Source organism: Hyperolius riggenbachi, chromosome 3, assembly GCF_040937935.1.
Source record: "Hyperolius riggenbachi isolate aHypRig1 chromosome 3, aHypRig1.pri, whole genome shotgun sequence".
Classification (NCBI taxonomy): Eukaryota; Metazoa; Chordata; class Amphibia; order Anura; family Hyperoliidae; genus Hyperolius; species Hyperolius riggenbachi.
The window spans coordinates 388,084,787-388,108,526 of NC_090648.1; the positions used below are offsets into that span (position 1 = coordinate 388,084,787).

Sequence of the window (23,740 nt, forward strand, 5' to 3'; positions counted from 1 at the left end):
TCCTGAACGACAACCTCCTTCCCTCTGCCAGGAAACTGAAAATTGGTCGTGAATGGGTGTTCCAGCATGACAATGACCCAAAACATACAGCAAAGGCAACAAAGGAGTGGCTCAAGAAGAAGCACATTAAGGTCATGGAGTGGCCTAGTCAGTCTCCGGACCTTAATCCAATAGAAAACCTATGGAGGGAGCTCAAGCTCAGAGTTGCACAGAGACAGCCTCGAAACCTTAGGGATTTAGAGATGATCTGCAAAGAGGAGTGGACCAACATTCCTCCTAAAATGTGTGCAAACTTGGTCATCAAGTACAAGAAACGTTTGACCTCTGTGCTTGCAAACAAGGGTTTTTCCCACTAAGTATTAAGTCTTTTATTGTTAGAGGGTTCAAAAACTTATTTCACTCAATGAAATGCAAATCAGTTGCTATTTTTTATTTAAGGTTATTTTTTTGATTTTCCTTTTGATGTGCTATCTGCCACTGTTAAAATAAACCTACCATTGAAATTATACTGTTCTGAGACTTTTCATTTCTTTGTCATTGGACAAACTTACAAAATCAGTGAGGGGTCAAATAATTATTTCCTCCACTGTATCTATATCTATCTATATATATATATAGATAGATAGATAGATAGATAGATAGATAGATAGATAGATAGATAGATAGATAGATAGATAGATAGATAGATAGATAGATAGATAGATAGATAGATATAGATATATATAGATATATATATAGATATATATATATAGATATATATATAGATATATATATAGATATATATAGATATATATATATATATATATATATATATATAGATATATATATATATATATAGATATATATAGATATATATATAGATAGATATATATATAGATAGATATATATATATAGAGATATAGAGATATATATATAGAGATATAGAGATATAGATATAGATATAGATATATATAGATAGTTATAGATATATATAGATAGATATAGATATATAGATATAGATATATAGATATATAGATATAGATATATAGATATAGATATATAGATATATAGATATATATATATATATAGATATAGATATATATATATATATATATATATATATATATATATATATATATATATATATATATATATATATATATATATATATATATATATATATATATATAAACCATCGGCTCATAAAGAAATTGTATGTGGCGGGTGAAATCCACCCAAGTCACTTGAGATATATAGCAGATGACGCCATGAATAGGCTGACAGCACCCATAGGAGCACTAGAACTCAATGTGAGCTTGTGTGCATAGTCCCAATATGAGGCAACTATAGGCCCATGTGCTTGTATGTGGATAGTCCTTCTGAGAAGTTATGAAAGCACCAAAAATGGTCACAGTTAGTCTCCAAGGCGGAGTAGTGGTTCCATCAGCTGCCTAAGACTCGTCTACCAATTTTGGCGAATAATTCGGCTCATCAGGACATAGACTGCCTGGTTTGTATGTCAGAACCAGATCTCCACGCACCCTAAATGGCACATATGCTGAAAGTGCCATTGCCGCATTACGTCAGTAGGCGCCACTTCTGCGTTCCAGCGTGGATGAGTTAGGTACCTATTTTCCTGTAATAGAGATTGCCCGGGACCTGGAGAGCTAGTTTACTAAACCCAAATGTTTACTATACCAGAGTTTATTATAACGAGATTATACTGTAATGCAATTACAAAGACAGTTCCCAGGCATGCTGTATTGTACATTGGGAGAGTGTGTGATTGTTACGGGACTGGTCAAAAGCAAGTAATATAACTATATGGTCAATTAAGAGTAGGGAAACAAGTTTTTATTGTATTCCATGTCAGGCTTGTAATCCCACTTTGAGTAGCCTGAAAATGAAGGGCCTATTTGCTTGCTGTTGTCTGTCTACATGTGCTGCTGCATGTTGTATTAGTATATTACATTTTTATTAGAATAAGATTTTCATACTCATTTTTAAGTGGTTTTCCTACAGGTGCATTATGCATGAGTTGACATACAGTGGTGTGAAAAACTCTTTGCCCCCTTCCTGTTTTCTTATTCTTTTGCATGTTTGTCACACTTAAATGTTTCTGCTCATCAAAAACCGTTAACTATTAGTCAAAGATAACATAACTGAACACAAAATGCAGTTTTAAATGATTGTTTTTATTATTTAGTGAGAAAAAAAACTCCAAATCTACATGGCCCTGTGTGAAAAAGTAATTGCTCCCCTTGTTAAAAAATAACCTAACTGTGGTTTATCACACCTGAGTTCAATTTCTGTAGTCACCTCCAGGCTTGATTACTGCCACACCTGTTTCAATCAAGAAATCACTTAAATAGTAGCTATCTGACACAGAGAAGTAGACCAAAAGCACCTCAAAAGCTAGACATCATGCCAAGATGTAAAGAAATTCAGGAACAAATGAGAACAAAAGTACTGTAAATGAGATCTATCAGTCTGGTAAAGGTTATAAAGTAGGGATGGGACGAATCCACAATTTTTTCGAATCCGAATCTGAAAAGGTTCTCGAATATCTCGAACCTTTCGTATTCCCGAATCTAACGAATCCTGCACATAAGAATTGTGCGATCCGTGGTATAGTTGCCCGCAGTATAGGTACCCAGGCATAGGTAGCGAGGTAAAGGTGCCTTCAGTATAGCTAGCTAGGTATGGGTGCCTTCAATATTGGTAGCTTTCAGTATAGGAAGCAAGGTATAGGGGCCTGCTGTATAGGTAGCAGGGTATATGGGCCTTCAGTATAGGTAGCAGGGTATATGGGCCTTCAGTATAAGTAGCAGGGTATATGGGCCTTCAGTATAGGTAGCAGGGTATATGTGCCTTCAGTATAGTTAGGTAGCAGGGTATAGAGGCCTTCAGTATCGGTAGCAAGGTACATGTGCCTTCAGTATCGGTAGCAAGGTATAGGGGCCTTCAGTATAGGTAGCACAGTACATGTGCTTTCAGTATTGGTAGTTAACTAGGTATAGGGGCCTTCAGTATAGGTAGCAGGGTATATGTGCCTTCAGTATAGGTAAGTAGCTAGGTATAGGGGCCTTCAGTATAGGTAGTAACGTACATGTGCCTTCAGTATAGGTAGGTAGGTAGGTAAAGGGACCTTCAGTATAGGTAGCAGGGTATAGGGCCTTAAGTATAGGTAGGTGGTAGGTATAGGGGCCTTTAGGTAGGTAGGTAAAGGGACCTTCAGTATAGGTAGCAGGGTATAGGGCCTTAAGTATAGGTAGGTATGTAGGTAGGCAGGTATAGGTGCCTTTAGGTAGGTAGGTACGTATAGGGGGCCTGTAGGTAGGTAGGTATTGAGGCCTGTAGGTAGGTATAGTGGCCTGTAGGTAGGTAGGTATAGGGGCCTTTAGGTAGGTAGGTAGTTAGGTATAGGGGCCTTTAGGTAGGTATAGAGGCCTTTAGGTAGGTAGGTACGTATAGGGGGCCTTTAGGTAGGTATAGGGGGCCTGTAGGTAGGTATAGGGGCCTGTAGGTAGGTGGGTATAGCGGCCTGTAGGTAGGTATAGCGGCCTGTAGGTAGGTATAGCAGCCTGTAGGTAGGTAGGTAGGTATAGCGGCCTGTAGGTAGGTATAGCGGCCTGTAGGTAGGTAGGTATAGCGGCCTGTAGGTAGGTATAGCGGCCTGTAGGTAGGTAGGGATAGTGGCCGGTAGGTAGGTATAGTGGCCTGTAGGTAGGTATAGTTGCCTTTAGGTAGGTAGGTACGTATAGGGGGCCTGTAGGTAGGTGGGTAGGTAGGTATTGAGGCCTGTAGGTAGGTATAGTGGCCTGTAGGTAGGTATGTATAGGGGCCTTTAGGTAGGTAGGTAGGTATAGGGGCCTTTAGGTAGGTATAGGGGCCTTTAGGTAGGTATAGGGGCATTTAGGTAGGTATAGGGGCATATAGGGGGCCTTTAGGTAGGTATAGGGGCCTGTAGGTAGGTAGGGCGGCCTGTAGGTAGGTATAGCGGCCTGTAGGTAGGTAGGTAGGTAAGGATAGTGTCCGGTAGGTAGAACACCCCCCCCCCCCGTGCCTCCTCCGCTTACCGCCAACCCCCCCACGGCCCCCTCCATCCCCCATGCCTCCTCCGCTCACCCCTGCATAAGAATCTACTCACCTTTCCCGTGGAGCGCAGAGCGGCAGACCTCTTCGTTACTTCCCTGTTCCCTCTAGTGGCCGGACCAGCTCTTACTGATGACGTCATTGTAAGAGCCGGTCACTAGGGGGAACCAGGAAGTCAGCGAGAGGTCTGCCGCTCTGCGCTCCGCTATGGATAGGTGAGTTGTTACAGTATGCGGGCGGGCGAAGGAGGCGCGGGGGGGTCGGAGGACGAGTGCGAGCGGCGGATGTGCGGCGATGCAGCGTCGGGATTCGGCGGATTCGTGTAGTGGAAAATGGCGTCGGGATTCGAATCCACGAATCTCGAATATTTCCTAATATTCGAGGGATTCGTGGATTCGCAGGATTTGTCGTCCCACCCCTATTATAAAGCCATTTCTAAAGCTTTGGGACTCCAGCGAACCACAGTGAGAGCCATTATTCACAAATGGCAAAAACATGGAACAGTGATGAACCTTCCCAGGAGTGGCCGGCCGACCATAATTACCCCAAGAGCGCAGAGAAAACTCATCCGAGAGGCCACAAAAGACCCCAGGACAACATCTAAAGAACTGCAGGCCTCACTTGCCTCAATTAAGGTCAGTGTTCACGACTCCACCATAAGCAAGAGACTGGGCAAAAACGGCCTGCAAGGCAGATATCCAAGGCGCAAACCACTTTTAAGCAAAAAGAACATTAAGGCTCGTCTCAATTTTGCTAAAAACATCTCAATGATTGCCAAGACTTTTGGGAAAATACCTTGTGGACCGACGAGACAAAAGTTGAACTTTTTGGAAGGTGCGTGTCCCGTTACATCTGGCGTAGAAGTAACACAGCATTTCAGCAAAAGAACATCATACCAACCGTAAAATATGGTGGTGGAAGTGTGATGGTCTGGGGTTGTTTTGCTGCTTCAGGACCTGAAAGGCTTGCTGTGATAGATGGAACCATGAATTCTACTGTCTACCAACAAATCCTGAAGGAAAATGTCCGGCCATCTGTTCGTCAACTCAAGCTGAAGCGATCTTGGGTGCTGCAGCAGGACAATGACCCAAAACACACCAGAAAATCCACCTCTGAATGGCTGAAGAAAAACAAGATGAAGACTTTTGAGTGGCCTAGTCAAAGTCCTGACCTGAATCCTATTGAGATGTTGTGACATGACCTTAAAAAGGCTGTTCATGCTAGAAAACCCTCAAATGAAGCTGAATTACAACAATTCTGCAAATATGAGTGGGCCAAAATTCCTCCAGAGCGCTGTAAGACTTGTTGCAAGTTATCGCAAACGCTTGATTGCAGTTATTGCTGCTAAGGGTGGCCTAACTAGTTATTAGGTTCAGGGGGCAATTTCTTTTTCACACAGGGCCATGTAGGTTTTGAGGTTTTTTTTCTCACTAAATAATAAAAACCATCATTTAAAACTGCATTTTGTGTTCAATTATGTTATCTTTGACTAATAGTTAATGGTTTTTGATGAGCAGAAACATTTAACTGTGACAAACATGCAAAATAATAAGAAATCAGGAAGGGGGCAAATAGTTTTTCACACCACTGTACTTTGTTTCGAATATGTTTTCTCTAACCAATAAAAATATATTTAAAAAAAAATCTTTTCTCTCATAGATCCTGGAACAAGAAAAATATTCCCTAAGTAGAGAGGTTGAACTTAAAAGTCGAATGCTAGACAGCTTAACTCTGGAGTCTGAAAATGTAAAACAACAACATAAAGTTTGTCTGGAACAACTTCAGGAAAAAATGCAGAGGGCACACAATTGTGAAGTTTTTGAATTGAAAGAAAAGGTATTTTCCATTTTCTATACTTTGTGTCTTGTTTAAAGTGAACGTCCAGACTAAAAATCGACTCAGCAGCACTTAAAGAGAGTCTGAAGCGAGAATAAATCTCACTTCAGACCTCATAAATAGCAGGGGCACACGCTATCCCGCGGCTTAACGGGGGTCCCTGATCCCCCAAATCCCCTCCGTAATGCGGGGGATTTCTTCCTGGTTGGGGCAGGGCTAACCGCCGCAGCCCTGCCCCACGCGCGTCTGTCAGCGCGTATCTCCGCCTCTCCCCTGCCCCTCTCAGTCTTCCTTCACTGAGAGGGGCGGGGGAGAGGCGGCGATGCGCCGCTGATAGACGCGACTGGAGGCAGGGCTGCAGCCGTTAGCCCTGCCTCCAGAAACGACCAAGTCTGCGACCAAGTGTCGCAGTGGGGGGTTTGGGGGTGAAGGGACCCCCGTTTAGCGGCGCTATAGCGGCGGTTTAGCAGGGGCACACGTGCCCCTGCTAACCATGAGCTCTGAAGCGAGATTTATTCTCGCTTCAGAGTCTCTTTAAAGGGGTTCTTTCGCGAAAAAAGTAGGCAGTGTAAAAATGTGACAGATGACAGGTTTTGAGCCAGTCCATCTTTTTAAGGGGGATCCTTAGGGCTTTCTTTGTTTTCAACAGCATTTCCTGAACAACAGTTGCAAAATTTAACTGACATAATAGTGTGCAAGTGATTAGGGAGGCCGGCTGGTATCTTGCTATTTTGGCAGTTAAACTGTTGTTCAGGAAATGCTGTTGAAAACAAAGAAAGCCCTGAGAATCCCCCTTAAAAAGATGGACTGGCCCAAAACCTGTCATCTGTCACATTTTTTTAACTGACTACTTTTTTCGCAAAAGAACCCCTTTAAAAGACCTGGTGTTTCTTTAACAGTTTCACAGCATCAGAACTTTGTTTCTCTTATACAAGCCTCATTTTTAGCTGCACAGAAGAAAACTGCCCGGGCATTTTTCCCCTGATGCTGTGCAAAGCATGATGGGATTTCTGATGTTGTTGTTCTCGTTCTGCTGTTTTGATGCATTTTTTTTTTTTACATTTTGAATTTGACATTTGAAGCCTAGCGCGTGCAGCTGGGAGGGGTTATCAGGACACAGGATAGTTGGAACTGTCTCTCATGCTCCCTGTCTGCTCCTTTCAACCAACAAGATGGCTGCCCACATGACAAAGATGGCAGCCCCCATGAATCACAAACATTTGCTTGTTCTTTTAAAACAGTGTGGGTAAGAGATTATATTACCTATCTATTCTAATTAACATAACTAATGTAACGTAATGACAGTATGTTTGTTTAGGCTGAAGTTCCCCTTTAAATAAACTCCCATTTTCTTGGCCTGTTGCATAGAGTTGCAGTTATTAGGAAATTAATGTTTGCTTGCTTGAGAAACATTTCTGGAAATACTGCTAAGAGTACCTAGCAAATACCACATTTTTTGGACCATAAGCACCTAGATTTAGAGGACTAAAACCAGAGGAAAAATTGCTAACCCTGGTGCATCCATGGTGTAGGGGCCTCTTGTGCCCCCCCGCCAAAAAAAAACTATCTAAGCTACACTGCCCAACTACACTTACCCCTGATTGCCCCGCCAGCTACACTACACTACTGCCCAACCAGCAATACTGCTGCACACTAACCCCTGCTGCCCCACCAGCAACACTAACAGCAGCAGAAGCTCTCACCTGATCCAGCTCACCCGCTCCCAGTCCTCCATCTCCTACTTGGTTGATGCAAGGGAGAAGCATGAAGCACTCGATTTGCAGTCTGGAGACCGACGGAGGACTTGGAACGTGTCGCCCCATGAGAGCTTGTGGGTTGGGGGGCGCACCTGGCACACCTTCAGACCATAACCCACCACTGACTTCCTACCCCTATGTGCAGTAGCCTGCAACTCACCTAGTGGACTTTAATTTGGCTGACAGAAGCACAACTGAACGGACCCAGAGGACAACGAGAGACCTAAAAGATTACAGGGGCTGGAAGTAGCCCCAGATAAGTAAGGGCCCTTTTACAGTGGTTTGGTGTGGCTTTTTTTGCTGCAGCCTACTGCAGAGCATTGAAAGTTAGTTTGGTTGTCAAGACATCCGTCCAAGTTCAACCAGAAAAAACAAAACAAAAACAAACAAGCCATAAAAAACACCAACCTGAACCTGCACATAGCCCAGATGATCCAGGGAAAGGCAAAAAACGTACAAGGCCTGGGCCAATTAGCCTTAAAAGGGAAACATTCCTTCCCGACTCCAGATGGCAGTCAGATAAATCCCTGTATCAACTTTTCAGGGACTTGCCTAATAATTACAGTGATTTGCAAAGGTGTTCGGCCTCCTTGAAGTTTTCCACATTTTGTCATATTACTGCCACAAACGTGAATCAATTATATTGAAATTCTACGTGAAAGACCAATACAAAGTGGTGTACACGTGAGAAGTGGAACGAAAATCATTCATGATTCCATGCATTTTTTACAAATAACTGCAAAGTGGGGTGTGCGTAATTATTCATTGCCTTATGAGTGCTAATGACTAAATAGAGTGCACCTGTGTGTAATCTAATGTCAGTACAAATACAGCTGCTCTGTGACGGCCTCAGAGGATGTCTAAGAGAATATTGGGAGCAACAACACCATGAAGTCCAAATAACACACCAGACAGGTCGGGGATAAAGTTATTGAGAAATTTAAAGCGGGCTTAGGCTACAGAAAGATTTCCAAAGCCTTGAACTTCCCATGGAGCACTGTTCAAGTGATCATTCAGAAATTGAAGGCGTATGGCACAACTGTAAACCTACCAAGACAAGGCCGTCCATCTAAACTCACAGGCCGAACAAGGAGAGCGCTGATCAGAAATGCCGTCAAGAGGCCCATGGTGACTGGACGAGCTGCAGAAATCTACAGGTCCTTCTCAAAAAATTAGCATATTGTGATAAAGTTCATTATTTTCTGTAATGTACTGATAAACATTAGACTTTCATATATTTTAGATTCATTACACACAACTGAAAGTAGTTCAAGCCTTTTATTGTTTTAATGATTTTGGCATACAGCTCATGAAAACCGACCATCCGACCAATAAAAGTGTTTTTAAAGAGGAAGCGACACCCATGGTAACCTAAAAAAAAAAAAACACATATATAAGTAGATAAATACTAGTTCTACTTACATAACTGATGTATTGCGCTGTGCACGTTATGATTTCTGTGAATTTTATAAAGGAAAAGCAGAAAATCCTTTCCCAGGCAGTGGCCATCTTGGCAAGGAAATGCTGACATCATATCCCCCCTGACTCTTGTTTTCCCCCCTCCCTTCTCTTGCTCATTGTCTATTCATGATCTGCCCTCCTCCCAGAGTCTTCAGACACTCCCACTGGGGTGTATACTAGGAACAGCTCACTGTCTTATGTCATCATTGTGCGACTCAGTACAGCTGTGTTTACATCACAAAAGCAGGGTGATTTCAGAGCACACATTAATGGCCTCAATTCACTAAGCTTAACTCCTGTCTTTAATAACTCTTCTGAGCTGTTTTACAGTTATCACCATGGTGATATAATTGTGATAACTGTAAAACAGCTCAGAAGAGTTATTAAAGACAGGAGTTAAGCTTAGTGAATTGAGGCCATTGTGTCTGCAGAGATCGGATTTCAGCTGTAGCTGCAGACAGGAAAAAGTAAGTAATTTTCTTGTTTTATTACTCGGTCTCCTTCTGTACATCCAGCCTATTTACCGTATGTACAGTATTTGCAGCAGTGCCAGAGTGTACTGACAAAATTTTGGGATGCATTAAAAGGGAAATAAAAACTCGAGATGCTAGCATAATATTGCCCCTGTTTAACTCTCTAGTAAGGCCACATTTGGAATATGGAATTCAGTTCTGGGCACCACATTACAAAAAAGATATTGCAGTTTTAGAGCAGGTGCAGAGACGAGCTACAAAATTGATACGTGGGATGGAAGGTCTCGCTTACCAAGAAAGGTTAGATAAACTGGGTTTATTTAGTCTAGAGAAAAGACGCCTTAGAGGAGATCTAATTAACATGTATAAATACATTAGAGGGCAATATAATAGCTTGGCGGATGAGCTTTTTGTCCCTAGGCCTTCTCAAAGGACTAGAGGACATGAGCTGCGCATGGAGGAAAAACGTTTTAGCCATTTATTTAGGAAAGGGTTCTTTACAGTAAGAGTGGTTAAGATGTGGAATGCATTGCCACAGGAAGTCGTTATGGCAAACTCTATACCTGCATTTAAAGGGGGCTTAGATGCTTTCCTTGCGTTGAAAGACATCCATGGCTACAATTACTAGGTTATGCCTAATGATGTTGATCCAGGGATTTTATCTGATTGCCATCTGGAGTCAGGAAGGAATTTTTCCCATTTGGGGCTAATTGGACCATGCCTGGTGGGGTTTTTTTCGCCTTCCTCTGGATCAACAGGGGTATGTGGGGGACGGGCTGGAGTTGTACTTTGTACTGGTTGAACTCGATGGACGTATGTCTTTTTTCAGCCAAAATAACTATGTAACTATGTAATTTCATGTGATTATTTTCTATTTCCCTGTCTCTTTGTGCATACTGTAATAGATCGGAGTGACAACATGTGCAGTTACAGAGAAAATGACAAGTGAGGAGTAGGATGAACTGATCCAGCAATATATTGGTGACTTTGTGATTTTCACTGCTCCTGTGGTCAGATTTTTTATTTTTTTTTGGGAATGGAATATATATTTATTTATTAGGAGAGAGGGGGAGAGAGAGAGAGAGAGAGAGAGAGAGATTTCATGTACCCCCACTAGTATAAGTGTAGCCAGTTCTGTACCCCCACTAGTATAAGTGTAAAATACAAATAACACGCGCTGGATAATCCCCAAATTGATTTATTAGTAGTAATCTAATAGTAGTAATCTAAAAGCACAAAATTCCAAACAGGAAGTTTCAACAGCACCTCATAAATCATTCGCTCTTGCTCACCTTACACACTAAGAAGGGCCCTTCTATAAAAATGATAAAAACCACCTTAAAAATAGGCAATACAAGATTCTGTATAAAAAGATAATAAGATGCTTATCTAACTAGCAAAAAATCTCCTTTAAGCCGTTCTGACCATGCTAGTGACAGTTTCCTTATCAAGGGCAAGTTAACATCCAGCAATTTGTGAAGGATCGCTCTACTCCAATGTGTAAGCCGTGGTGCACAGACAGTTCCTTGTCAAGAAATGTCAGCTGTATGTACAGCGCTTACAAACAATCCGATGCCCAGACAGGTTGTATATAACTCACGTGTCCCTACATGTACCAGTCCTCATAGGTCACAAGTGTAGATAGTATTCCTCCACTCTCCTCACAAGCCGTGATATTGACAACAGCGGCTCCAGATTTCTGCTTCACGCCGGCGGACTTGTGTAGGGCACGTCACTTCCGCAAGTAAGACTCTGCGGGCTGCTCCTAGTGCTTCCGCCCAACTGGGCTACGCTGGGCTTTACTATACACGGTGACGTCACCTCGAGATCTACGAACTTTCCACACGGGTAGCAGCTGCGCGCACACTGCTAGCCCAGTTCGGATCTTTGTAGTTTTATCGCCCACAGATTTCAGCAATATCTCTCCACCTCTACGCGTTTCAGCCACTAAACGGTGGCCTTCATCAGGAGGTTTTTTTTAAAACTTATGGTACAGTCCGCCATCTTCATTCTATATATGCCCTATGTAGGTCCGCCCACCCATGTGATGCTGAGGGCAGAGTTCACACTTGTCAGAGTCTTGTTTTCAAAAACATGGGACACACATAGGAGATCACTAAGCACTTTTAGGAACATTTTATATTATAAAGTTCCCTACTGAGCATTATATAATACTCCTCTGTCCAAATTAAGATACAGCATATACCCTCATACTCGCATCTCACATACATAAAATACCAAGGTGCCCCCATATTAATTGCCCTTAATACTGAGTCTTTAATGATCCATATTCCCAATGATCCCCCACCCTCTGCACAAAACAGTCTATCTATATAATCACTAATACACTTTAAAAAAATGCAAAAAGCTCCATTTCACTATTTAGTCCCTTTGGGATCAGAGTGTCCAGTTGAAAAATCCACTTGGATTCATTCCTAGACATTTTATGGATATAATTACCACCCCTCCAGCCAGGTTCCACAACTTCTACTCCAAAAAATATAGTCCCCCTTAGGCTCCCATTATGCTGTTCCTTATAGTGTTTGGATAGCGGGTGTTCCTCATTCTTCTTTTCAATATTATTGAAATGCTCCCCCACCCGCCTCTGAAGTGATCTTTTGGTCCTCCCAATGTACCTCTTATGACAGGAGCACTGGACACAATAGATCACTCCAGTTGTGGTACATGTTATAAAATCTTTAATCTTATATTTCACCATATCCCGTGCCTCAATTTCTACTATCCTCCCCGGATGCCTGGTTCTCCTGCAGTTCAGACATATGCCACATCTCACAAAGCCCCCTCTGTCCCTCACTTTGTTCCCCTTTGAGGGGAACCCCTCATTAGCCGCCGTAGCTAATGATAACCCCAGATTTGGTGCTTTTTTAAAAATCACCTTCGGTTTGTCTGGTAATTTCTCACCCAATAATTTATCTTCTTTTAGAACATCCCAATGTTTCTGGAATATATTCACAACCTTCTTAGATTGGGCCGTATATTGTAGCACTACATTAAAATCGTTTGCCTCTCTACTTTTCCAATCCTGTGCATTCCTAGGGCCCAATAACTGGTTGCGTTCCTTCTGCCTGATTTCCTCTTTTGATCTATATACCCGTTCACTGGGGTATCCCTTATCAAGGAAACAGTCCACGAGTTTCTCAGCTTCCGCATCATAGTCCTCCATGTTTGTGCAGTTGCGTCTGAGTCTCGTGAACTGTCCCTTGGGGACATTATTTAACCAACGTGGCAGATGACAGCTGGTGTATAGAATGTAACTATTGACATCTACATCCTTCTGGAAGGTCTTAGTGCTTAAGGAGTTGTTCTCTACAAACACTTCCAGATCCAGAAAATTAACTTTGTTTACTGATATCCATAGTGAACCTGATATTCCAATTGTTCATATTAATGTCCTCCATGTATTTCCCCAATGACAGAGAGTCTCCTCTCCACACCATCAGCACATCGTCGATGAAACGGCGCCACAGGACCAGGTCCGCACCGGGGCCACGCTCTCCATAGACATAGCGCTCCTCCCAGTAGGACATAAACAAATTTGCATAGGCCGGTGCGAACCTGGTCCCCATCGCCGTCCCACCGACCTGCAGATACCATTTCTCATCATATTGAAAATAGTTGTGTTCCAAAATAAATCTAATTGCTTTCAAAATAAAGTTCTTCTGCAACAAATTGATCTCTTCGTCCTTACTCAAATAGTAATCCACCGCCTCCAATCCCCTGTCATGATGTATGATAGTATACAGGGATGCTACATCCATAGTGCAGAGCGTCCAACCCTCTTCCCACCGCAAACCTCCCAAGGCATTCAATATATGTTTGGTATCTTCAATGTACGCCTTTGTCCCTCTAACCGACTTCTGTAAAAAAGTGTCCACATACCTTGAGAGGTTTGCGGTCAGGGAATCCACACCCGACACTATTGGTCGACCCGGGGGATTCCCCAGGTCCTTATGTACCTTTGGCAGATGGTAAAACAGTGGCTTCCTGGGGAATTTTACATTCAGAAAATCAAATTCTTTTTGGTTTAAAATTTCACCTTGCAACCCTTCATCCAATAGTTTCTCCAACTCAATTGCAAATTTGGCTTTGGGATCCTGACCCAAGACGCAGTATGTCTCTGGGTCATTCAACAGCCGTAATGCCTCCACTTGATATACATCCGTGTCCTGTATCACAGTCCCCCCACCTTTATCCGCTGGGCGGATTGTTACTTCTGGATCATTCCGCAATTCCTTCATAGCTTTCCTCTCACCGCGTGTTAGATTATCATTGCCAAACTTGTTAGTTTTCATGCGTCTAATATCTTTTTCTACTAAATTTTCAAATGCCTTCATGGCATCGCTATATTCTGACTGCGGGAAGAAGGTAGAGGGGTTTTTTAAGGAGGTATGTACGTATCGGGATTGTTCCACTTCCCTTTCAACAGGATTCTTCAAGAAATATTTTTTTTAAACATAATTGCCGCATGAATTTCTTCACATTAACATAGGTTTCAAATTTGTCAACTCTATTGTTCGGTGCAAATTTTAATCCTTTAGACAGGAGGTTAGTTTCCTCCTTTTCCAATGTCCGTTTGCTCAAATTAAATACCCCATTAGCCCCCCCCCACATTAGAATCCTCTATACTCTCTTTTTTACCCCTCTTCCTCCCACCCCTACATCCCCTTTTACGTTTTTCTCCCGGGGCATTCTTAAAAAATACTGGCTTATTGAGTTGCGAGGCTCCTCCACTATTATGTTATTCCTGTTCCCTAATCTATTGATGCTTCGATTCCTTGGGGTCTGATAAGGTGTCTTATTCGGGGTCTGTTTAGTTGAACTCCTTCTATTCCTTGGATATACTCCATGTCCCCTTAATGGGCGACCACTTGGTGTCCTATTCCTTCTTTCCTCCATATTTCCCCTTTCTGTCCTACTCCTTCTACCCTCTATACTCTCCCCCTCTGGGCTCCGTGTGAGGGATGAATACCTATTCGACACGGGAACATTATATCTCACCGGACTCAAACCTGCCTCTAAGTTCCTCACACCCTTCAGGGCCCGACCGCTATTGTTAATACTTTGGGGTTTCCCATGTTTCTGGGGTTTGTGCTGGAGCTTGTGAACACTTACCTGAGCCTCATCTCCACTCAGCTGTTCCCCTTCATCCTCCTCACTCTCCATATCCAATCTCTAATGTGGAACATCTAGCATCCCTCTCCTCCTCACTCACCACCCCCTCCCCCTCCCCCGTCTCATCAATGGTCTCCAATGTCCCACACATGGTATCTACCCGAGAATCCTCTCCCCCTACACTTTCTTCCACCATTATTCTTAGTTCTTCTACCTCATTCATGGGGATCGAGTCTCTTGCAAATTTTCTGATTTTCTTATTAACTATTTCTTTTTCTAAAATCTCCAACCTATTCTTTATACTTACCTCCATAGTCCGATACTCCTTCATTGACTTAAATGGTACTAGCACCTGCTGTATATCCTTGATCTCCACCTCCAAATTTTTTGTTTGTGCTTTCCTTGCATCCATCACAAATTGGACTGTTTCCATAGAAAATACATGAAACATATATTCCCATTTCGCCAATGTATCCTCATCTGCCAAATCCTCCGATAGAGTTTTAGTCACTGCTAAACCCACCGGAGCTACCTCCCACTCCAAGTACTTCTCCAGAGATGCCACCTCCCAAACATTCTTAGTTTCTTTCACAAGTAACCTTTCTAATTCCTTTAGGTGTTCAGTTACACCAATGTTCTTAATCTCCCCCTTTAAATCCATTCCACCGAAAAAATTCCTAATCCGATTTCCCTGATGGTATCTATAGTCCCACAAGTTTCCACCTGCTGCCATGGTTAGAGGGATGATGCTTAAAAGAAATGTATATGAACAAACCAAGCGCAAAGGAGGACCCAAACAGAATAGAAAACTATTGCTCCGCTGCGTGTTATAAGGGGGAATCCCTCCACCCCTTCTCCACAAAAACAAGATTAAAATACAAATAACACGCGCTGGATAATCCCCAAATTGATTTATTAGTAGTAATCTAATAGTAGTAATCTAAAAGCACAAAATTCCAAACAGGAAGTTTCAACAGCACCTCATAAATCATTCACTCTTGCTCACCTTACACACTAAGAAGGGCCCTTCTATAAAAATGATAAAAACCACCTTAAAAATAGGCAATACAAGATTCTGTATAAAAAGATAATAAGATGCTTATCTAACTAGCAAAAAATCTCCTTTAAGCCGTTCTGACCATGCTAGTGACAGTTTCCTTATCAAGGGCAAGTTAACATCCAGCAATTTGTGAAGGATCGCTCTACTCCAATGTGTACGCCGTGGTGCACAGACAGTTCCTTGTCAAGAAATGTCAGCTGTATGTACAGCGCTTACAAACAATCCGATGCCCAGACAGGTTGTGTATATAACTCACGTGTCCCTACATGTACCAGTCCTCATAGGTCACAAGTGTAGATAGTATTCCTCCACTCTCCTCACAAGCCGTGATATTGACAACAGCGGCTCCAGATTTCTGCTTCACGCCGGCGGACTTGTGTAGGGCACGTCACTTCCGCAAGTAAGACTCTGCGGGCTGCTCCTAGTGCTTCCGCCCAACTGGGCTACGCTACGTAGATCTCGAGGTGACGTCACCGTGTATAGTAAAGCCCAGCGTAGCCCAGTTGGGCGGAAGCACTAGGAGCAGCCCGCAGAGTCTTACTTGCGGAAGTGACGTGCCCTACACAAGTCCGCCGGCGTGAAGCAGAAATCTGGAGCCGCTGTTGTCAATATCACGGCTTGTGAGGAGAGTGGAGGAATACTATCTACACTTGTGACCTATGAGGACTGGTACATGTAGGGACACGTGAGTTATATACAACCTGTCTGGGCATCGGATTGTTTGTAAGCGCTGTACATACAGCTGACATTTCTTGACAAGGAACTGTCTGTGCACCACGGCTTACACATTGGAGTAGAGCGATCCTTCACAAATTGCTGGATGTTAACTTGCCCTTGATAAGGAAACTGTCACTAGCATGGTCAGAACGGCTTAAAGGAGATTTTTTGCTAGTTAGATAAGCATCTTATTATCTTTTTATACAGAATCTTGTATTGCCTATTTTTAAGGTGGTTTTTATCATTTTTATAGAAGGGCCCTTCTTAGTGTGTAAGGTGAGCAAGAGTGAATGATTTATGAGGTGCTGTTGAAACTTCCTGTTTGGAATTTTGTGCTTTTAGATTACTACTATTAGATTACTACTAATAAATCAATTTGGGGATTATCCAGCGCGTGTTATTTGTATTTTAATCTTGTTTTTGTGGAGAAGGGGTGGAGGGATTCCCCCTTATAACACGCAGCGGAGTAATAGTTTTCTATTGTGTTTGGGTCCTCCTTTGCGCTTGGTTTGTTCATATACATTAGTATAAGTGTAGCCAGGTCAGTACCCCCACTAGTATAAGTGTAGCCAGGTCAGTACCCCCACTAGTATAAGTGTAGCCAGGTCAGTACCCCCACTAGTATAAGTGTAGCCAGGTCTGTACCCCCACTAGTATAAGTGTAGCCAGGTCTGTACCCCCACTAGTATAAGTGTAGCCAGTTCTGTACCCCCACTAGTATAAGTGTAGCCAGGTCTGTACCCCCACTAATATAAGTGTAGCCAGGTCTGTACACCCAATAGTATAATTGTAGCCAGGCCTGCCCCCCTTTCGTATAAGTGTAGCCAGTTCTGTACCCCCACTAGTATAAGTGTAGCCAGTTCTGTACCCCCACTAGTATAAGTGTAGCCAGTTCTGTACCCCCACTAGTATAAGTGTAGCCAGTTCTGTACCCCCACTAGTATAAGTGTAGCCAGGTCAGTACCCCCACTAGTATAAGTGTAGCCAGGTCAGTACCCCCACTAGTATAAGTGTAGCCAGGTCAGTACCCCCACTAGTATAAGTGTAGCCAGGTCAGTACCCCCACTAGTATAAGTGTAGCCAGGTCTGTACCCCCACTAGTATAAGTGTAGCCAGTTCTGTACCCCCACTAGTATAAGTGTAGCCAGGTCTGTACCCCCACTAATATAAGTGTAGCCAGGTCTGTACACCCAATAGTATAATTGTAGCCAGGCCTGCCCCCCTTTCGTATAAGTGTAGCCAGTTCTGTACCCCCACTAGTATAAGTGTAGCCAGTTCTGTACCCCCACTAGTATAAGTGTAGCCAGTTCTGTACCCCCACTAGTATAAGTGTAGCCAGTTCTGTACCCCCACTAGTATAAGTGTAGCCAGGTCAGTACCCCCACTAGTATAAGTGTAGCCAGGTCAGTACCCCCACTAGTATAAGTGTAGCCAGGTCAGTACCCCCACTAGTATAAGTGTAGCCAGGTCTGTACCCCCACTAGTATAAGTGTAGCCAGGTCTGTACCCCCACTAGTATAAGTGTAGCCAGTTCTGTACCCCCACTAGTATAAGTGTAGCCAGGTCTGTACCCCCACTAATATAAGTGTAGCCAGGTCTGTACACCCAATAGTATAATTGTAGCCAGGCCTGCCCCCCTTTCGTATAAGTGTAGCCAGTTCTGTACCCCCACTAGTATAAGTGTAGCCAGTTCTGTACCCCCACTAGTATAAGTGTAGCCAGTTCTGTACCCCCACTAGTATAAGTGTAGCCAGTTCTGTACCCCCACTAGTATAAGTGTAGCCAGGTCAGTACCCCCACTAGTATAAGTGTAGCCAGGTCAGTACCCCCACTAGTATAAGTGTAGCCAGGTCAGTACCCCCACTAGTATAAGTGTAGCCAGGTCTGTACCCCCACTAGTATAAGTGTAGCCAGGTCTTTTCCTCCAATAGTATAATTGTAGCCAGGCCTGTCCCCCAATAGTATAAGTGTAGCCAGGTCAGTACCCCCACTAGTATAAGTGTAGCCAGTTCTGTACCCCCAGTAGTATAAGTGTTCCCCCCCAGTCTAAGTGTGGCCAGCGGGTTCCCCCCCCCCCCAGTCTAAGTGTGGCCAGTCGGTCCCCGCTCTCCCCCCGGATAAGTGTAGCCAGTAGGTCTACAGTCCCCCCCCCCCCTTAATTGTAGCCAGTGGGTCCCCAGTCTCCCCCCGGATAAGTGTAGGCAGTTTGTCCCCAGTCCCCTCCCCCCCATAAGTGTAGCCAGTGGTTCCCTGCCCCCCCCCCCCCCAGGATAAGTGTAGCCAGTCGCTCCCCCGGATAAGTGTAGCCAGTTGGTCCCCAGCCCCCCATTAGTGTAGCCAGTGGGTGCCCGGCCTCCCCCCCCCCCCCCCCCCCCCCCCGGATAAGTGTAGCCAGTGGGTCCCCGGTCCCTACCAGCATAAGTGTAGCCAGTGGGTCCCCGGTCCCTACCAGGATAAGTGTAGCCAGTGGATCCCAGGTCCCCCCTCCCCCCGGATAAGTGTAGCCAGTCGCTCCCCGGTCTTCCCCCGGATAAGTGTAGCCAGTTGGTCCCCAGCCCCCCCCGTAAGTGTAGCCAGTGGTTCCCTGCCCCCCTCCCCCGGATAAGTGTAGCCAGTTGGTCCCCAGTCCCCCCCCCCATAATAGGGACCCACTAGTATCCCATTCTCCCCCCGGTCCCCGCTCTCCCCTCGGATAAGTGTAGCCAGTAGGTCCCCAGTCCCCCCCCCCCATAAGTGTAGCCAGTGGGTCCGTGGTCCCCCCCCCCCCCCCCCCCCAGGATAAGTGTAGCCAGTCGGTCCCCAGTCTCCCCCCCCCCCCCCAGGTAAGTGTATCCAGTTGGTCCTCACTCCCCTCCCCCCCCCCCCCCCATAAGTGTAGCCAGTGGTTCCCTGCCCCCCCCCCCCCCAGGATAAGTGTAGCCAGTTGGTCCCCAGCCCCCCCCCCATAAGTGTAGCCAGTGGTTCCCTGCCCCCCTCCCCCGGATAAGTGTAGCCAGTTGGTCCCCAGTCCCCCCCCCCCCCATAATAGGGACCCACTAGTATCCCATTCTCCCCCCGGTCCCCGCTCTCCCCTCGGATAAGTGTAGCCAGTAGGTCCCCAGTCCCCCCCCCCCCCCATAAGTGTAGCCAGTGGGTCCATGGTTCCCCCCCCCCAGGATAAGTGTAGCCAGTCGGTCCCCACTCCCCTCCCCCCCCCCCCCCCCCATAAGTGTAGCCAGTGGTTCCCTGCCCCCCCCCCCCCCCAGGATAAGTGTTGCCAGTCGGTCCCTGGTCTTCTCCCGGATAAGTGTAGCTAGTTGGTCCCCAACCCCCCCCCCCCATAAGTGTAGACAGTGGTTCCCTGCCCCCCCCCCCCCCAGGATAAGTGTAGCCAGTGGGTGCCCGGTCTCCCCCCGGATAAGTGTAGCCAGTGGGTCCCCGGTCCCTACCAGGATAAGTGTAGCCAGTGGGTCCCTGGCCCTTCCCCCCCAGGATAAGTGTTTCCAGTGGATCCCTGGTCCCCCCTTCCCCCGTATAAGTGTAGCCAGTTGGTCCCCAGCCCCCCCCCATAGGTGTAGCCAGTGGTTACCTGCCCCCCCCCCCGGATAAGTGTAGCCAGTTGGTCCCCAGTCCCCCCCCCCATAATTGTAGCCAGTGGGTCCCTCCCCCCCCCCCCAGGATAGGGACCCACTAGTATCCCGTTCTCCCCCCCGGTCCCCGCTCTACCCTCGGATAAGTGTAGCCAGTAGGTCCCCCCCCCCATAAGTGTAGCCAGTGGGTCGATTATTTCCCCCCCAGGATCTCCCCCCAGATAAGTGTAGCAAGTCGGTCCCCAGTCTCCCCCCAGGATAAGTGTAGCCAGTGGGTCCCTGTCCCCCCCCCCCCAGGATAAGTGTAGCCAGTGGGTTCTGTTCCCCCCCCCCAGGATAAGTGTAGCCAGTGGGTCCCTGTCCCCCCCCCCCCCCCCCAGGATAAGTGTAGCCAGTGGGTTCCAAATTCTGCCCTCCCCCCCTCCCCATTCAGAATCTATCTCTCCCCCCAGTCCCAGCTCTCCCCCCAGTCCCAGCGATCTCCCCCCCCCCCCCCCCCTAGGCGTTCAAGAGTGCAGGTGGGAAAGGGTAGCCAGTGTGGGCAGGGGAACATTGGGGGGCTCCGCAAGATGCCCAATAGGCGGCAAGTTTAGTTACCTGTTCTGACGGGTGGCGGTGGTGGTCCTCTTCACGCGGCGATATGGCGGATGGCAGCGGCACGGGTGTCCTCCTTGATGGGTGTCCTCCTCAGCGGCTTCCCTCAGCGTGGCAGCGGCGGTGACGTGGAGCTCCGGGCTTCCTCTCCAGGCGGCTTCCTCCTCAGCGGGCTCCCTCCAGGCAGCGGCGGTGACGTGGGGATCCGGGCTTCCTCTCCAGGCGGCTTCCTCCTCAGCGGGCTCCCTCCAGGCAGCGGCGGTGACGTGGGGATCCGGGCTTCCTCTCCAGGTGGCTTCCTCCTCAGCGGGCTCCCTCCAGGCAGCGGCGGTGACGGGCGGCACAGGTGTCCTCTCCAGGCGGCTTCCTCCTCAGCGGGCTCCCTCCAGGCAGCGGCGGTGACGGGCGGCACAGGTGTCCTCTCCAGGCGGCTTCCTCCTCAGCGGGCTCCCTCCAGGCAGCGGCGGTGACGGGCGGCACAGGTGTCCTCTCCAGGCGGCTTCCTCCTCAGCGGGCTCCCTCCAGGCAGCGGCGGTGACGGGCGGCACAGGTGTCCTCTCCAGGCGGCTTCCTCCTCAGCGGGCTCCCTCCAGGCAGCGGCGGTGACGGGCGGCACAGGTGTCCTCTCCAGGCGGCTTCCTCCTCAGCGGGCTCCCTCCAGGCAGCGGCGGTAACGGGCGGCACAGGTGTCCTCTCCAGGCGGCTTCCTCCTCAGCGGGCTCCCTCCAGGCAGCAGCGGTGACGTGGGGCTCCAGGCGGCACAGGCGTCCTCTTCAGGCGGCTTCCTCCTCCAGTGACAGCAGCTACTGAAAGGTCCTTTTCCCACGGTGGCTGTGACTGACACCTGTGGCGTCTACTTTAGACGTCACCTGCGGTGTCAGCCAACCAGGGAAGAGGAGCGATATGGGTGGCGAAGCAGAGGAGGAATGGGTGGGTTAGGAGGGGAAAGTAACAAATATATTATACATAGGAAAGCCCACAGCGTGCTAGGCGCCGGCGATGGCGAAATCAAGGTCCAGTGCAGCATTATGCTGCAATAGGAAAAGGCATATCTGCAGACATCTTTTTTAAAATTTTGAATACGGGATAAGAATCTCTATTTAACTAAACACTCACATCAGTTGCTGTTGAAATTTGATTTTTGTGGTGACAATACCGCTTTAACACAAAAAAAGTCAACCTTCAAATTATGTTCAAATATGCACTCAATACTTGGTCAGGAATCCTTTTACAGAAATGACTGCTTCAATGCGGCGTGGCATGGAGGCAATCAGCCTGTGGCACTGCTCAGGTGTTATGGAGGCCCAGGATGCTTTGATAGCGGCCTTAAGCTCATTCAGAGTGTCGGGTCTTGCGTCTCTCACTGTGAGCAGGTGCCAGGTCGTGCTGAAAAAAATGAAATCTTCATCTCCATTAAGCTTTTCAGCAGATGGAAGCATGAAGTGCTCCAAAATCTCCTGATAGCTAGCTGCATTGACCCTGCCCTTGATAAAATACAGTGGACCAACACCAGCAGCTGACATGGCACCCCAGACCATCACTGATTGTGGGTACTTGACACTGGACTTGAGGCATTTTGGCATTTCCCTCTCCCCAGTCTTCCTCCAGAATCTGGCACCTTGATTTCCAAATGACATGCAAAAGTTGCTTTCATCCGAAAAAAGTACTTTGGACCACTGAGCAACAGTCCAGTGCTGCTTCTCTGTAGCCCAGGTCAGGCGCTTCTGCCGCTGTTTCTGGCTTGACCTGGGGAATGCGGCACCTGTAGCCCATTTCCTGCACACGCCTGTACACGGTGGCTCTGGATGTTTCTACTCCAGACTCAGTCCACTGCTTCCGCAGGTCCCCCAAGGCAGTGTTCTCCCCAGAGCCCTTCAGCTGGGCGGAGCGCCCACCTGACTTTGCCCTGGTCTGTGGCAGAATTACTGTACTTTCTCCTCTTGAATCATTACAGCGAGCAGAGCAGTGGCTGTCTGTGCAGCAAACTCGCTGTTATTCAGCGAGAAATCTCCGCCCCCTTCCCCAGCTCCCTTCGTAGTGTAGAGGGGCCGGGAAAACTCCTGTGAAGTTGCACACAGGACAGATACACTTATACCGCGGGACGCCTGGCTCAATTCATTCCACCCGCAAGTCTCCTGTCATAATGGGGGAGGGGGCTGTCTCGAAGCCGTTGCTGTGTGGTAAATGCTTTTTTATATGCAGACAGCATTAGATTAGCTTCACACACTTGTACAGTACTGTCCTCACTAATGACTGACTAATGTTTAAACAGATGTGGAGAGGAGAGCTGTAACATTGCAGAAGATTTCTGCTGAGAGGTTATAAAAAGGTGGCATTTCTGGCCTTATTTCTAGAAAATAAAAATAAAAAAAACAGTTTAGCTGTAATCTTAGCTAAACTTGGAAAATACTTGTGGTTATTGCAGTCCAAACTTCAGAGCACTTTATTCAGCAGCCTCCATGATTGTCCCTCTTAAAAGGAACCTTAACTGAATGGGGGGGGTAAAGAGTTTCACTTACCTGGGGCTATTACCAGCCCCCTGCAGCAGTCCTGTGCCCTTGGAGCCGCTCTGGAATCCTCCGGTCCCCCGCTGCCGCTTAGTTTGGTTTTTGACGACTCACCAGTCGGCCGGCCACCATGCGTATTATTGGACCCATTCCCTACTGCAATTAGCGCTGTTGCATACAAAAATACGCGTTGCTGCATTCCGCACGCGTAGATATGTGGCAACGCGTATTTTTGTACGTGTTGTGGTCCGCAACAGCGCTAATTGCAGTAGGGAATGCGTCCAATAATACGCATGGTTACCGGCCGACTGGTGAGTCGTCAAAAACGAAACTAAGTGACAGCGGGGGACCGGAGGATTCCAGAGCGGCTCCGAGGGCACAGGACTGCTGCAGGGGGCTGGTAATAGCCCCAGGTAAGTGAAACTCTTTACCCCCCCCCATTCAGTTAAGATTCCCTTTAAAGTAAATGTGTGTGCGCGTGAGTGCGGTGTGCATGTGTGAGAGAGCATGGTATGAGTGTGTGTTTTATCCTGGGCTGTCCATAATCCAGTAGTACCTA

At 46.5% G+C, this 23,740-nt stretch overlaps 1 protein-coding gene across 4 annotated transcripts in view; it reads left to right on the top strand.

Annotated features, from left to right (window-relative positions):
• SPDL1 (spindle apparatus coiled-coil protein 1) overlaps window positions 1-23,740 on the top strand; it is a 348,087-nt gene that overhangs the window by 73,044 nt on the left and 251,303 nt on the right. For all 4 annotated transcript variants that reach the window (XM_068277409.1, XM_068277407.1, XM_068277406.1 and 1 more), the window contains one exon: window positions 5,734-5,910. In XM_068277409.1, the coding sequence (XP_068133510.1) occupies window positions 5,734-5,910 (177 nt within the window). The remainder of the gene's footprint in view (window positions 1-5,733; window positions 5,911-23,740) is intronic.